Source organism: Gobio gobio (genome assembly GCF_949357685.1).
Source record: "Gobio gobio genome assembly, chromosome: 11".
NCBI classification, from domain to species: Eukaryota; Metazoa; Chordata; class Actinopteri; order Cypriniformes; family Gobionidae; genus Gobio; species Gobio gobio.
In genome coordinates this window covers 23,669,611-23,686,654 of record NC_137104.1, presented here as the reverse complement: position 1 = coordinate 23,686,654, position 17,044 = coordinate 23,669,611, and the positions used below count along the sequence as shown (strand labels likewise).

Below are 17,044 nucleotides of genomic sequence, written 5' to 3'. Positions count from 1 at the left end.
TTCTTTCCATACTGACATTGAAATTTGCTAATTAGTGGGTTGTTTGAATGATTAGATACTGTTAAGACCCTGATATGCTTAAAAAAAATTGAAGAACCAATGAGCATGATGTACTTTCAAACAAAATCTGTCCGAAACAACGGTGTCTTGGAGTTTGTTTTAATTTAGTGGTTCAAATCAGCTTGCTAGCATGAATTAAGCTGAATTGCAGAGTTTTGAGTTGTACTTTTAGATTCCCTTCCAAAATCCATTTTGGACCAAAAGATGAGTCGAGACTGATTGTGGAAAATTAGATAAATCAGATTAGTGATGTTATTGTTAACTAAAAACCATTTCAAAGTATTTTTGTTCATTGAAATTAAGCTAAAATAAAATCTAAAATATTCAATGAAAATCTTAAGGTATATGAAAATTAAAAACTGAATATAACTGAAATAAGTTTAAGGAGAGGTATTCAAATGTATAACTAAAATAAAATTAAAACTGAAAAATATATAACATACAACAAAATTACTAAAAAGGACACTAAACTTAAAATGAAAACTAAAAATATCAAAATAAAAGCCATACAACTATATTAGTATTTAAATAATTCAAAAATAACACTGAATCGGATTCACACCAAGTCACACCTGGTTGGGTGTGAATGTAAAGGATATTTAGATCTAGACCAGTGGAATTCAAATGGCAGCCTGGGACATAATTGTGGCATTTTACAGTTTTAAGTGAGCAGGGCATCAAAACAAGGGGGGAAAAAGCGCTCAGGGTCGTTTATGGTAATGATCTTTCGGCGCTACATCCTCTTAATGTTTTTTTCTAGAGCCAAACACACTTTGTTCAAGCCCTTTCTGCTGTGTGTGCGTTGCTTCTTTATGTCTCTCTCTCTCTCTCTCTCTCTCTCTTTCTCTCTCGCTAAAGTCATAAAGTGTCACATTAAGAGCTGCAGATGATGCAGTTATTTTAACAACAGTAAACAAAAAAAATTCCGCTAAAACACTGCAGAAAACGAGAATGCAGCAAATACAATTATTTTTATGACTCTGACCATTTAACTAAACAGGTTTGTGATGAGTTAACGTATGGTGCATTTAGACATTTAGTTTTTCCCCCCATACATTTAGAATTATTAATAAGCATATTAAGATAGCATTCCATAAACAATGTTATATTTTGGAAAATTATTTGGAGATGGCAAAGGAAGACAAAAAACTTGCGTTGTGCTCATGATGAGAGTTTTGATTATAGATTACTAGTTTGTTTTTTAGTAGTTTATTACAAGATATAAAAATGGTCCATACTTTTCTAGAGATAGAGGTAAACCCTGCACACCCCAGTATATTTTCTCAGTCCCAAGGCCTTCTATGTGCCATACGCGTAGGGGTCTAAATGTAAAAAATTTAATTTAAAAATGAATAGCCTGATAAACATCTGATCTAACCTTTTTATATTCATATCCATTTGGGAGAAATATTTACTTTTTTTGGTAAATATTGGTGAAAACTAATTCTTAGGCTTCACTGCTTTGGCTCTTGGGGAATTTTTATTTTACAAAGTACTACGGCTGCCCCGATGGAAATGTATAACTGTTCAAAAAAGTATTGTCTGGACCTCTGCGTGGAAGGAAATATAGAGACCGGAACTCTTAGAACTTTAATTGAATACCCTTGATCTAGAATATATGATATAGCACCACTATTAGAAAAAAATCTAGAATATTCTCACTAGTCAAGCTGACCATCCTGACCCATCCCTAACACCTCATGCGCTGCTTTTGTCGAAACTGTTACTATTATTTTAGTATCATTGATATACTACTATAGTTTTTCTTAATATTTTGAATTAGATTTTATTTTTATATTTTTAGTTTATTTGGTTTTAGTTATTTTACTTCTTAAAATGAGATTAAAATGAGAAATGTCTCCTTGGCGACTGTCTGAAAGTTCAACACTTTTAATATTTTATTTCAGTTAAAGGATTAGTTCACTTTTAATAAACCTTTGCTGATAATTTACTCACCCCCATGTCATCCAAGATGTCTTTCTTTCTGCAGTCGAAAAGAAATTAAGGTTTTGGATTAGAGCTGCAACTAACGATTATTTTTTCTGTCGACTAATCTAACGATTATTTTTTCGATTAGTCGACTAATCTAACGATTATTTTTCCAGATTAATCTTATTATTCTTTTTTACTGATTATTGTATTTCAAAGAGGGTAGTGAATTTGTATATTATTTTAACATGAAATCAATGAATGATGACAATATTAATTGTATTTCAGGAAGGGTAGTGTACATAGTATGCCATTTTATAATGAAATATATGAACACAAGAAGCTTTTTAAACATAATATATAATGATAGGCCTACTATTCATCATAAAATGTAGCCTATACAGAGTAGGCCTAATTAGGAAAAGTTGTTTGCTATAGTAGTTGAGTATGATTTACTTATTGATTTATGTCAATAGTAAAGAAAATGCACTTGTATTTATCTGCAAAAGGTTCACATACAGGAGCTTTCAGCATAGTGTTAATGTAGAACTAGTCGTCTATTTTGAAGATACATGTGCATAAACAACGACTAAAGCTGCCAGAAGTTTTTGCCCAAACTTCAAAGACACATTTAAATGATTAAAGCTAGAGGCATATCTTAACTTTAATGTTACTTTAATCATGCAAACAACCTATATACAGCATGTTATTATCCATATGTGTTTGGGACAGAGGGGAACCGGGTCGCATTAACAGGAGATATATGCAGCCCATAATAAATAAAAGCACGAGACGTACTGGGGTCGGAGAAAAACACCGGAAAATGTGACCGTCTGTTGCAATACACGCGCCACGGTTCAGCTGCGCGAGAGAACACTGGCAGCAGGGTTGCCAGGTTTACACAACAAACCCACCCATTCGTTACTCAAAATTAGCTCAAAACAAGCCCAATCGCATTTCGGGGAGGTTCTCTGGTAAACATCGCGTTCGGGGGGTTAAATATGTGTTTTTTTTTGCTTCAACCCGCGGACATGAGACACAGCCCGCGGCAACAGTGTAAAAGTAGCCCAATTCCGCGGGAAAAAAAGCGGACTTGGCAACACTGACTGGCAGTGTGAAAGCTCCCGCTCTCCACGCGCACAGCACCTGCTCTGCCACCGCGTGCAGTGATAAACCGGCGTTACAGAGCAAACAAAGCACAGTTTTATTCGGCTTCTGTTTAAAGTACTCCCACACTTTTGAATGTCGCGTTCTGGCTTTATATGATAAATGATCATTTTCACTATGCCCGGGAGCAGAAGCCGCCATTATTCTAGATCTTCTGTTTCATTCTAGAACGTAAATAATGTGCCGCCGACGCGTCGACGCATTTCACGCACGTCGACGTATTTTCGTAGTCGACGTCATCGACGACGTCGACGCGTCGTTGCAGCCCTATTTTGGAAGAATACAGTCCAGGGTTTTTCTCCATATAATGGACTTCAGTGGGCTCCACACGGTTCAAGGTCCAAATGACAGTTTCAGTGCAGCTTCAAAGGGCTTTAAACGATACCAGACGATGAATAAGGGTCTTATCTAGCGAAACGATCAGTTTCTGCGAGAAACCGAGCAGTATTTATGCTATTATTTTACCTCTTAACAGACGAACGCGATCGTCTCTGAGCTCCGCCATAACTTCCGGAAAGTGAGGTCAAATTAGATCGTGGTCAGAGATATATCGATAGTAGATTCCTCATTCTACTGATCTGTGCAGTCGCTAATGAGGCATCTACGTATACATCTATGACCACGATCGCGTTCGTCTGTTAAGAGGTAAAAAAATAGCATAAATACTGCTCGGTTTCTCGCAGAAACTGATCGTTTCGCTAGATTCATCGTCTGGTATCGTTTAAAGCCCTTTGAAGCTGCACTGAAACTGTCATTTGGACCTTGAACCATTTGGAGCCCACTGAAGTCCATTATATGGAGAAAAACCCTGGACTTTTTTCATCCAAGTAAATAATCAGCAAAAGTTTATTTAAAAGTGAACTAATCCTAAATGTTTATTTTATTTTAATATATTTTATTTTATATTTAGTTGTGCTAACTTAATTGCACTAACTTCTCAAATATTGACTCCCTAATTCAGCCCATCAGGGAAATGGGTCAAACACACACACACACACACATACACATACACATACACATTACGAGTCAATATCAGCCACCTGATGTTCCCAGTCTCTTTGGGTCTAAACATGTCTGTATGTTACATGTATGTGTGTTTGTGTGTCCCTCAGGACCGTCTGCCCCTGGCTGTGGTCGGCAGTAACACCATCATCGAGGTCAATGGGAAACGTGTACGAGGGAGGCAGTATCCCTGGGGCGTGGCAGAAGGTAAGGGGTGAAAGCCTCCCCTTGATGTGTGTGTGTGTAGGGCAGGACAGACCCTGAGGGTGTTTATGTACTCTAGTACACAGCAGATCTTTCCCCAAACACAGTGATGCTGAGTCTGAGAGATGCATGTATGGACTGAATGTAGTTGTTTGGCTTCATTAGTGTTGTTTGCTAAGGCTATTGTTGCTGTCCCTACGGACAGTAATGTTCATCTTACTGTGCAGTTTGAATATGATAAAAGCAGTCCCTTTGACAGCACAGAAAGCTTTAACTTGTGACACATCCACCAGACAATGTTTAGCCTCCAATGAATCATTTCCTGTCATAAGAGCATTAAAGAAACTTGGGTAACACTTTATTTTATAGTGTCCTTGTTATATATATTACATGTAGTTGCTATAGTTATAACAGTAAATTATGCATAATTACATGCAACTAACCCTCAACCAAATCCTAATCCTACACTAACCCTATAGTAAGTAGTTAATCAATATTACTCCGTACTTAAAATAAAGTGTAACGAAACTTGTAATTATCAATGAAGACCAGCAATAATGATTTTCTTTTTGATTATATCATAATGACATTATATATGCATCATAGTCAGATGACTGGGATGCCTGATAACTGTATTAAACTTAGTTCAGGTTTCTTTTCTTAAGATTATTGGGTCATAATTTTATTTATTATAATTATATTTCTAATTCAATTTAGGGTTTTCCAAACTAGACTGGAACTTTAATAGTGAATGACCTTAATCAAATCGTAAAAATGTTAAATTTAAATAAATAATTTTAAATAAATAAATAATATTAATGAATAAAAATCAAAATAAACCACTAAAAAAGCGTTATGTATATTTGACAGCTTTATTTTAATCAGCAAATTTTTTTAAAAATAGTTTTAGTTTCAGTTAACATACATTGTATAACAATAGTATAACAACGAAAGAATAAACAAGTGACATTTAAAAAATGAAAGACATAATGAAATGATTGTGTTTGGGGTCATGTGATCAACACTCTAGGGTGTGCAGTGGGTTGGGCAGTAAGTGAAAGCCTTCAGATCTGCAAACAGGAAGTGTGTGTCTTTTGATGTTTTATCGAGAGCTCCTGTAGGGCCTGTCACATGACATGCCGTAAACATACAGTATGAAATACAACCATGAATGAAGCTTTGTCGATGAAGGTTCAGTGATGTTTCAGAGCTCCTGCATTTCAAGCAGAAGATAAGGATGCTGATTAGACTCTGTCACATCTGTTCGCTCACCAAAGCAGTTTGGACGGAGGTGATGCCAGGACGGACTTCCTCTTCTTTTCTTTGACCTCTGATAACACCAGAGTTGTCAGGCCAAATCCTCTCAAGCGACCCGTACTGCGATCAGGGTTATTGTGTCTGAGCTCAGAGCTTGTCAGCTCTAGACCGATAGAAACTAGTGTGATCAGGAAGGTCATGGGTTTGTTTACTGTATTTGAAACCAAGGGTTATCTGTTTTAAGAGGCTGAGTTTTGAATGCCTGAGATACTTTCAGCGGCATGTAAGCACACAGATGGCATGTGGTTGGGAAGGAAGGAGAGGTCTGCTTCATTCATTCGATAAGTGACGCACACGCAGCAGGAGACACAAGTCAGTGCCAGATCGGGTGCCACCTGCTGGTCAGTTTATACATTATAGTAGCACAGTAATGATGACAGAACGTCAGTTACTTTGTTTTTTATTTTTGTCTTAAATGAGGAAGTTTTTTTGAAAAAAAATATCGTTTTCGGTTTGTCTTTCAAGCATATAAATCATGATTTTTTTTCCTTTCGTCTAGATGTATAACTTTTTTCAGAGCATGATGATATTGTGCACTAAACTGAGTGTGTGTTTCTGCAAACATTTGCTCCATATTTCGCATTAGGAATTAATGGATATTGTAGTGTAATGTTGTCGCTGTTTCTTTATTCACTTTTTACTTGTTTCGTCTTTAGTGGAGAATGGGGAGCACTGTGACTTCACAATCCTACGAAACATGCTCATCAGGTATGTAACATAAATCTACACCAGCACTAATACCTGATGATGGAGGTGGAATTCTCATCATTTCTCCAAACTGTCTTTTCAAAAATGTTCTTCCATATTAGAGCGATTCATCTGTCTTCTGTAATACACTAGTGTTCAAAAGTTTGGGGTCTGTAAAATTAATGTTTTTTAGTCTTTTATGATCACCAAAGCAGCATTTATTTGACCAAACATACAGTAAAAAACAGTAATATTGTGAAATATTATTAGAATGTAAATAACGTTTTTTTTTTATATTTTAATATATTTTTAAATGCATTTTATTACTGTGACCAAGCTGAATTTTCAGCATCATTACTCCAGTATTCAGTGTCACACGATCCTTCAGAAATCATTATAATATGCATATTTTTTTGCACAAGAAACATTTCTTATTATTATCTTATTATCATCGATGTTGAAAACAGTTGTACTGCTTAAAGGAATAGTTCACCCAAAAATGAAAGTTGTTCCAAACCTGTATGATTTTCTTTCTTCTGCTGAACACAAAAGAACATATTTAAAAAAATATGGGTAACCAAACACTCATGGGGCCCCATTGACTTCCATAGTATTTTTTTCTTCCCATACTAATGGAAGTCAATGGGGTCCATCAACTGTTTGTTTACCCATATTCTTCATAATATCTTCTTTTGTGTTCAGCAGAAGAAAGAAATTCATACAGGTTTGGAACAACTTGAGTAAATGTTGATGGGTGAACTATTCCTTTAATATTTTTGTCGAAATCATTATACATCTTTTGCTAAATAAATCTTCTGTAACCTTATAAATGTCTGTCACTTTTGATCAATTTAATGCATCCTTGCTGAATAAAACCTAAAACTATTACACAATAGAGTATATGTCGAACATGCTGTGACACTAATCTGTCATATACGTGTTTTATTGTATCTCCTCAATCGCAGAACTCACATGCAGGATCTGAAGGACGTGACTAACAATGTCCATTATGAGAACTATCGCAGTAGGAAGCTGGCTGCTGTCACTTACAACGGCGTAGACAACAACAAGAACAGAGGCCAACTCACAAAGTGAGTGTTTTTCACTTATACAAGCTTGAGAACCTATTTTAAACCATTCTTTAAGTGTACATACATTACCAATACTGTTTTCTGATGTCAGTTGTACATGTACATGAAGCAGATCACCATGGTGTCATGTCTGTGGTTATAATATGCCGGTAAAGGATCAGAGTGTAAAGACGCCTTAACCTGGACCCCAGAGCTAGACTGACACATGCTTATAGTGCGGAAGTCAGCGCCTCAACACATCCAGGCTTCCTAACAGCCACAGCTGTTCACCCTCAACACAAACCTGTCACTAACCCTAAAAATACAGTCCAAATGCTCGCTAACCGGCCATTCACATCCACATGTGTACAGCTCTGTCTAAAGAGTGCCCATCTTAACCAAAGCATTAGAGCGGACCAACTATACAGCTGCTAACATTGTAACATGATGCACTGCTATGATGCAGCATGCTAAGTGTGTGTGTGTCTTTTTATTTTAGATCTGACTCAGTTGAAGGCATGTAAGTGTCATGCACAAGTTCACATTTGTCTCGTTCTCTCCTCTGCTCTCCGTTTTCCCCTTTTCTCCTTGTTTGTTCACATTCAGAGTCGGCATCCTGCTCAATGTTCCTTACTGTCTGTAACTAGTTCCAGCTTTGTGTTAGGAACATTGTAAAACTGCTGTTCTGTAGTGTGGTACCTTTTATGTCCTCCTTTATTTAAACAATTTAAGGAGGTTTATCCTGCTTTCTATTATCTGGCAGTCTTGATACAAAATTAAAAGGATTTCTTTATTGAGTTAGTATAAGAAGTTAGGCAACTCGGGATTTGTTCATGGTAAACTGTTTTGGATGCTGCCTGACAGGAGCTAAGGCCTGTACATACCAAGTTTTTGCATGTAAAAATGTGTATTATTTTATTTTAGCAGGGTTCCTACACTTTAGGTTGAGGTCTTTCCAGACTACTCCCCACTTTTCAGTTTTAATTAAGAATTTAAAAAAATAATAATAATAAAATATCATACAAGGAAAGTGATTTCATGGCAAAAGTTTAGTGATCATTTAGTGATTGTCGAACATGGATGAATGAATTCAAGACACATTTTCATTACACAAAACTGTTTTTATCATAAGTGAGTCTCTTTTGAACATTTGCTGTTTGGTAACTCTGCCACATCAAACCACATTTACAGTTTCAAATTAAAGTATCAGAGGTGAAATATATGCAGGTTATAAAGTGTTTTAGGTAGGGCTGCACGATAAATTGCATTTTTTTTTTTTTGCGCAGTTTGTCAGTGCAGGACAGCTCTGTGATCAGTAGTAAATGCTGCTCCTTCTTAAATCACTACGAGTTTGAGTCGCTTAAAACGTGCATTTGAATAAGCAACACGCGTCAAACATCTTTCCAAACATGAGACACATTTAGTCATGTTTCATCAATCAATGCGTTTCACCGATAGTATGATGTTCATAGGGATTTCCTGGAAGGACGTGCACTATTGTACTTCTGCGGCACATATTTGGAGTACCTTGCGTGAGAGCGCCCTATGGCTTGCAGATGGAGCAGCATTTACTACTGATCACAGCCGTGCTTCACTGCACATTCAATAATTGCAGCCTTTGCCAAATCGCATGCGGTTTAATTGCGATTTATCATGCAACCCTAGTTTTAGGTTTCTTCTCATCATATAAGTGCATGTTATCACTTTGAGAAAACCAATGAAAAAAAGATATTTACAGATGACTGTACTATATACCAAATTTAGGGCCAGATTTACTAAACGGGACAAATTAGCACAATTCCAAAAAAAATGCAGATGAGAGTGGAAAGTTCAGCGCGTGATCTACTGACGACACACAAATTAAAGAACACAGCAGTCAGATCATTTCCATATTGACCAACGAAATCTACCAAGAGCAGTGCAAATTAGCGTCTGGGTTAAGATGTGCTTTTTTTGGGTGGTAAATAATGGGGCAAATGCCAGTAAATTGGCGCAAACCTTAGTAAATCACCTTGCATGATTCATTTAAATAATCTCCTCCCAAACATTTTGTGTCTGAAAGTGAAACTCCTAGAAATGCATATGCAATAAGCCTTTCAGCACTAATTTTTCTTTAGTAAAATCTTTAGTCTTTAGTAAATCCTGACAGCAGTTTTTTAATGGCAAAAGAGGGTTTGCGCTGGCACAAGCTGTTGGTAAATCTGGCCCATAATGCTGAAAATAATGCCAGAACTATTTATGTCCAAAAGCCAAGAGATGTTTAGTAATTTGAGTTGAAGTATGGAATTTTGAAATGGAAAATGTGTAGGAACCCTGTTTTATTTGCTGTATAACTTGTTTTCCAGAGAATAATGATAATGTGCATTAAGTTCTTTACATTTTTGCTCCATATATTTGCATTAGACTTAGTATGTACAGGCTTTCAGTCCTCCGTAATTCAGCTCTGGATTATCTGTATATAATCTTGACTAGTTATTTGTTTGTAATTTTGCAGCCCATGTTATTTGCCAGGTTAATTTGCTCTTATAAGTTACTTCGGCTTTGTGTGCTATCTGAGCGGTGTTGATCTTGCGGCCTCACACTAACACAGCCACGATTCAGCCTACTAACTCACATTCCTCAGACAACCGCACTGGGTCCTAAAACCTTCCCCACCAGGGTCCTCTCTTCCACTACTGCTCCTTTGTTTGTAAAAGTCAAAGTTTTTGATTAAACAGTCTAATGAATGTGTTTTTGTGCACCTGCCCGTGCGGTGTTTTTGTGTGTGTGTGCGTGTTTGTGTAAGTAGGAGCCCTCTGGCACAGATGGAGGAGGAGAGGAGAGATCATGTGACAAAGATGAAGAAGATGGAAATGGAGATGGAGCAGGTGTTTGAGATGAAGGTCAAGGAGAAGATCCAGAAACTCAAAGACTCTGAGGCAGAGGTACCACCTCACGAGCACACACCCAACAAAACCTTCCTGTAGTTTGTCTTGGAAACCTTTTAGTGTTTGTTTCCTAAAGATGAGCTCAAGTGTATTTGTGCATTAATATTCTTAATATTTGACCGAGCTACATACTGTTTCTGCAGTATGTATTCTGTGCACAGTATTCAGATTTTTTGGATGAGATACTGCATGTACTACATTATCCCACAACGCAATGGGTTGCAACTTTACATTTCCTGTATGATGAATGAGTGATATCAAATACCATTTTAGCCAATGGTTTTTCACAAAATGTCATTAATATTGCACAATAATTGTATTTTCAGAATGATATCCGAGCTGAATGAGTTCATATGACAACAATGTACTTGTATCGCTGTGTCGCTGTCCGTCTAGCACGTGTTTACATAGAAAAACAATGGAAAACTAGCTCATTGGAATGGAAAAACTCATCCTATGTGAACAGCCCCTTATGCTGTACGCATCATAAATTATTCTGAGTAAACTTTTTTTTTCTTTGTCTATTCAGCTGCAGCGGCGTCATGAACAGATGAAGAAGAACCTGGAGGCCCAGCACAAGGAGCTGGAGGAGAAGAGACGTCAGTTCGAGGAGGAAAAGGTCAGCTGGGAGGCCCAACAACGCATGCTGGAGCAGCAGAAACTGGACGCTTCCAGGTACACACACTTTTACAAAACTAGTGAGCTGCATAAAGTAAAATGATTGCATGCATACTTCATGAATAAGGAAATTCTAGAATACATTACTCATGTTAGGTAACACTTTATTTTAATGTGCTGTTGTTACACGTTACATGTATTTCTTATTGTTTAATAATTACATGCAACGAATACTAAACCAAACCTTAACCCAAAAATAAGTACATGCCCCTATTATGCTTTTCAGATATTACCTTTAATGCAGTGTGTATTATAGCTGTTTGTGAATGTAAAAGGTCTTCAAAGTTTCAAAGATCAAAGCGCAGGACAGATGGAGTTATTAGGGGCTTCTGCACCGGAGGAACCTTTTCATAGTTCCTATAACTAATGGCAGAAGTGTTTACACCACAGGAACCATTTTAGTTCTAGGAACGCCTTTTGGGGGAACTAAATTAGTAGGGTCTTACCCAGCACAATAGGAACTACCAGTGGCTTAAAGGGTTAGTTCACCCAAAAAGGAAAATTCTGTCATTAATTACTTACCCTCATGTCGTTCGACACCCGTAAGACCTCCGTTCATCTTCGGAACAGAAATGAAGATATTTGAGTTGAAATCTAATGGCTCTGTAAGGCCTCCATTGGCACAATGGCACTTTACACTCTCAAGACACTTAAAAGGTACTAAAGACGTCATTACAATGTCCATCTCACTACAGTGGCTCTAAAATAACTTTATGAATCGGCGAGAATAGTTTTTGTGCGCAAAAAAACCCTTAATAACGACTTGCATAGTGATGATGATTTCAAAACAAGGCATCATGAAGCTTCGAAGCGTTATGAATCAGTGAGCCGAATCATGATTCGGATTGCGTGTCTAACCACCAAACTGCTGAAATTTGGCGATTCAAACCGCTGATTCGACTCGCTGATTCATAACGCTTCGAAGCTTCATGATGCTTTGTTTTGAAATCGTCATCACTATAAAATGTATAGCCTATATATTTACTCCACAAACTAACTCCATGAACATGGAAAACAGTGATAGATGGACCGCTCAACCTTTACGGTAAGTAGAAAATCCAATGTGGCTTTTAGGGGACAGAGTGAAACATGATTATGTATTTCTGCTCAGCTAGCGACATTGGGCATCAACCACACGGCAAACCCTAAAATTTGTCATATACGGTCTACTTTCTTTGTATAACAGTTCTATCTAATAACGTATTAGACAGAACTGTTAAACAGATCGTAAACTAATGAAGACGGAGGATTGGAGCATTGTGTGCTCAATCTCTGGCGTTCTCAGCCCCATCAAAATAAATGACCATCGCGCCTTCAAAATAAAAGTCACAGCATTAAGCACGACTTACTTCACTTCAGAGTCCCTACTGGCGGTACGAATGCATCCAGGAAAACAGCCCTAGGGGAACATTTAGTTCTTGGGAACCGCCATGGTGGCAAGTTCCTATAACCACCCGGGGCGAAAGCCCCTATTGGTGGACCGATGCCAAAGTCCAGGCACTTCTCAACCTTAACGCTAAGGAGGAAATTTGGACTTTGAAGGAACCAAACGAAACATAATTATGTATTTCTGCTCAGCTAGCGACATTGGGCATCAACCACACGACAAACACTATAATACTTTTTTCGTTACTTTTTAGTTCTCGGACTGCCCTGGTGGCTAGTTCCTATAACTTAAAGGCACAATTGAGCAATGCGAATAAATGTCGCAATGGCACTCTTGGATTGAAACAAGCCTGCAGCACTCTTGTTAAAAACTGAAGCCGACGCGTCTCGATCGCCCACAGGTGGTTGGTCCCATTATAGGTCATAACCCCCGCCCTTCCGTGTATTCTAATGGATGCGAGACGAACTAAACAATCAAATTACACTTCATATAACTTTTTCCCAAAGTTTATTTCTGTCATTTTAGGCAGAATTAATAAATGGTAAATGGTAAATTTCTATGACTGTTTATTTCACACCGACATAATGAATTATTCTGCATCTGTGAGAGTGTAGGCGGGCTTTTGATATCGCGGCTCTACTTCCTGCACTCTACTGCGCAGACTCCGGTCCCGAGGTCACTACTGCGCAGACTCTGTCCCACATCTGCGCAAGATGTCAGCGCCACATTCGGACCTCCGGCGGCTTCACTTTTCTTCAGCGGAAGAGAATGAAGTCGCGTCGTCCATATTTTTTTACGGTCTGTGGATAGAAACAATAGATCCCAATGGAACTATTCACACCGGGTGCAATCAATCGCAGCGCAACAAAGCAAGGTTTTTTTTTCCGACCAGTGTGACGATTATTTTTTTTCACTGTCACCCCGTGTGATGAAACGAGCTATTCAATTAGATTTGAGCTTACCCGAGCCGCTACTGTTGCACAAAAGTGTGAGAGTGGTGGCACTTTTTGAAAATCTATGTAAACACCAATGAAAAGCATTCCAGAAGAGAGAAAAGAATGGATGTTGAGTGTTATCATTGGTGTCTGAGAACTGATTTATTCTTACATGTTCTTTATACAGATTAACATGATATATATGTATATTTATTTTCCACTGAATTATACGATCTGAAGAGCTTGAAAAGGCGTACAGAGCACTGTATTCTTCCGTGCGTGTCTGTTATGAGTCCGGGAGCTCATCTGCTTTAGAGCTGTCAATCATATTATGTGATCATAACTCATGCTCTGAGTGCAGCACGATTCCGCACATAAACAACTGAGAGAAACGTTTCTACAGATGAAACATTAAGTATATGAAATATATGATTACGACGATTTATGTTTTGTATGCGTTTTTCATGTGGCTCTGGGCATTTTTATAACAATAAAGAAGGAGAAATGCTAAGCATGTGTAGCATTCAGTTTATTATAAAGCACTAAATAATGCCCATTATTTAATCAAAATCCACTTTAGATCGCAGTCGGAAGTTAAACACTGTAGTTGTATCTGAGGCCTGGAGGAGTTTTGTTTGTGTTTCCAACATGTTTTCAAATCCACTTAGCATGCATTTCCTAAGGAGGAGACTCAAGCTTGAATAGACCTTAGTCAGCTTAGACGCCATATTGAATTTAACGCAGATGAAAACGAGGATGTGAGGGATAGTAGTAGACATAATAGTCTTTACAATGGCACGCACTGTATAAAGGTCCTGGGTCACAACTAGGGATGCACCGAAATTTCAGCCAGAAATGGTATTTTTGTTTTTTGGCCGAAAGAGAAAGCTCTCAGGTTTCACTCTCATGCAGCATCACATACTCTGATGATTTTACTTTATTTTGATAATTGATCAAAAAATTAATCCGTTAAGTCTGATTGTTGCATAGAACTGAATGAAGAATAATATATTGATATTTAATATTATTTTAATATATTTTCTGTCCAATTTTGGCGTTACTTTAAATAAAAGTGTGGTTATTTTATTTTATTGGCATGTTTTTTTTAAATTCAGATTCAATATTTTTTTTTAAATTTAATTAAAAAGTCTAATATGAATACAATTATAAGAAAATAGGAAATTAATAATTAATTTTAAGTCATTTTCGGCTTCGACCAAATGCATCCTGATTTTTTTTTTTTGGCCCAGAATTTCAAATTCGGTGCATCCCTACTCACAACTTTTAAAACTGATGTATCGTTGGTTGAACAATCTAATTGTTGTTAAACAACAGTACAATCCATTGAATGTACTTTATTCTATTCCTCACAGCCCTTGTTTTCATTCCTGTCAAAAAAATAAAAATGGCACTATCATGGCTAAGGTCAGTTGATACAGTAAAACTAATGACATTGATACCGTTTGTGTATACAAACACTGAGGAAGCCCCCAGAGCTGAAATTCAAATAAGGTAATAGGCGACCAATCACAACAGACTTGACCGTCTGGCCAATCAGAGTAGAGTAGGCTCTCAGAAAGGAGGGGTTTAGAGACTGAATCCTTTATTTGACTGATTCAGAAACTGATAAAAGAGGTGATGCTGCAGTGAATATGTTTTACAGTGTTTTTTTTGTTCAAAACTAAATTAGAAGCCTTTAAAATAGCATTATAGGAGCACTTAAATATTACTTATTTGTGTAATTACACTGTAACAACAGCACATTAAAACAAAATGGCTTATTATTATTATTTGTATATGCATGTTTTATTCAGTCCTAAAAAAGAACGTTCCATTTAATTAAAAATATTGCGCAATATTTGAAAACTGTTATAAAGTATGACTGCCAATGTTTCTTTTTTCTAATTTCCTTTTTTTCTTATTTTCAATCCTAAAGGACCTTGGAAAAGAACAAAAAGAAAAAGATCTTTTAAACCACTTGAACCATCACCACATTCTAGTTGCCAATTATACCAGCCTGGACCCTCAAGTCAGTCTGTCGACCAAGATCAAACATTTATATAATGCCCCATGTTTTTTTTTTTGTTGTTGTTGTTTTTTTTTTTGTGGGGACAGTGTTCCCTGATCTGGAAACACTTAACACACATTAAACTCTTTTTCCACATCTAAAAGCATTGATTCATTCGCCAGACCTCACAGAAACTGAGAGCGCAGAAGCGCACTTAATCTATAATGAATAAAAGCATAGATACTTCTCAGAGATATGCAATATTGTATGAAACGATAACCTCTTTGGGTCTGTTTTGAATTTGTAATACGTCAAAAATTCCCCTCCTGCATCATACGTTTGTTTAGTGTTTTTTAGATCCAGAGGTCACTTCCTCCTCTCCAACTGCATATTGATTGGCCACATCAATAAAACCTAAAGGCTGAATCTTACCTCAGGCATTTCTGTCCTTTTAAACAACTATTTTTTTTGTGGCTTCTTTTCCCTTCCTGAAATGTTAAGCTCTTCCAATATGTGTGTAAATTAAATTATTTAGCCATGGACCTTAGCCATTCATTTCTCCAGTTACTATTATTTTGTCATGTTTAATTTGTTTCTCATATAATGTTCCAGTTCACTGTTTGCTTTAAGCGGTAGCACGCAATCATCTACAGAGCCTTTATGGATGTCACATGATTTGTCTATGGATCCTTCTGTACTGAAGTGCTGTACGACATTATGCAAATTAAAAAAGGAGGATACATCACACATAATGAGACTTTTGTAAGTGATTTGTTCTTGTCTGTTGGCTACCGTCAGCGGTGTTTTCTGTTCTTAGTCATGTAAACTGACAAAGGAGCAGTGAGCTGGTGTTCTTGGCCAGTTTTTTTTTTTTCTTCTCTCCTCTCTATAGGCACCGAGTTCCACCAGAGCTGGCCTCCCCCAATACCACACTTAGCTTTCAGTCATGTACCTCTGCAGCTTTGTTTTATAATTTTGTTTCTCTTTGTTTTGCTTTTTCATTTTTATTGTACAAAGTCACATAATAAACTTGTGATGATGCCATTTGAATAGTATGAGTTGTTTTGTTTTAATATACTGAGTGGGGTTTGTAAGTGATCAAGATGCATAACAGTTATTAAACAGTTGTACATCTATGAGGCAAAACGACTGGGCCATTGACATCTATTGTAAGGGCAATTTCATTTCACACTTATGAGTCAAATGTATTGTGGTATCTGACAACATGCCACAGATGCTGCTCATTGAGCTCAGTGAATGCAGATTATAAACCCTGAACATAAAGTGTCTTGGTAATGAATAGGTTTGACAGGAAGGGGGCAGCAAATGCTGCATGAAATGTAGGTCTGCCATGATGTCAAACTCCTATTTTTGCTGAATTGACTAAATTCATAATTTGTACATTCATGAAAAAAAAATCTTAAACCAATCTGTGGACTCTCACTTTAAAATACAAACTATTTTTTTAAAAAGTGTGTTAGGTTTTGTTTTGTTTTCAGAAACCACCAGTCTTGATAAGCAGATTTTAAAAAAAATGCACTTGCTGATTTGCTTGACATTTCACCTGTTTAGAGGCAGTATTATTTATTATAATTGAGTTTTTATACATTTTTTAAATTAGTGTCTCTTTATATTTTTCATTTTGGTGATTTTGTTGTGTTTTGTAAAAAAAA

The 17,044-nt window shown here is 36.9% G+C and overlaps 1 protein-coding gene across 4 annotated transcripts in view; it reads left to right on the top strand.

Annotated features, from left to right (window-relative positions):
- The window catches only part of septin7a (septin 7a), a 54,507-nt gene extending 37,669 nt beyond the window's left edge, over positions 1-16,838 (top strand). The window contains exons 8-14 of one of the 4 annotated variants that reach the window (XM_079829801.1): positions 4,269-4,365; positions 6,336-6,387; positions 7,332-7,457; positions 7,936-7,956; positions 10,225-10,360; positions 10,893-11,038; positions 15,300-16,838. In XM_079829801.1, the coding sequence (XP_079685927.1) occupies positions 4,269-4,365; positions 6,336-6,387; positions 7,332-7,457; positions 7,936-7,956; positions 10,225-10,360; positions 10,893-11,038; positions 15,300-15,336 (615 nt within the window). In that variant the 3' untranslated portion in view covers positions 15,337-16,838. Of the gene's footprint in view, positions 1-4,268; positions 4,366-6,335; positions 6,388-7,331; positions 7,458-7,935; positions 7,957-10,221; positions 10,361-10,892; positions 11,039-15,299 lie in introns of all 4 variants that reach the window. The other 3 variants (XM_079829800.1, XM_079829803.1, XM_079829802.1) reach the window with 3 other exon arrangements.
- Positions 16,839-17,044: the final 206 nt, after the last annotated feature.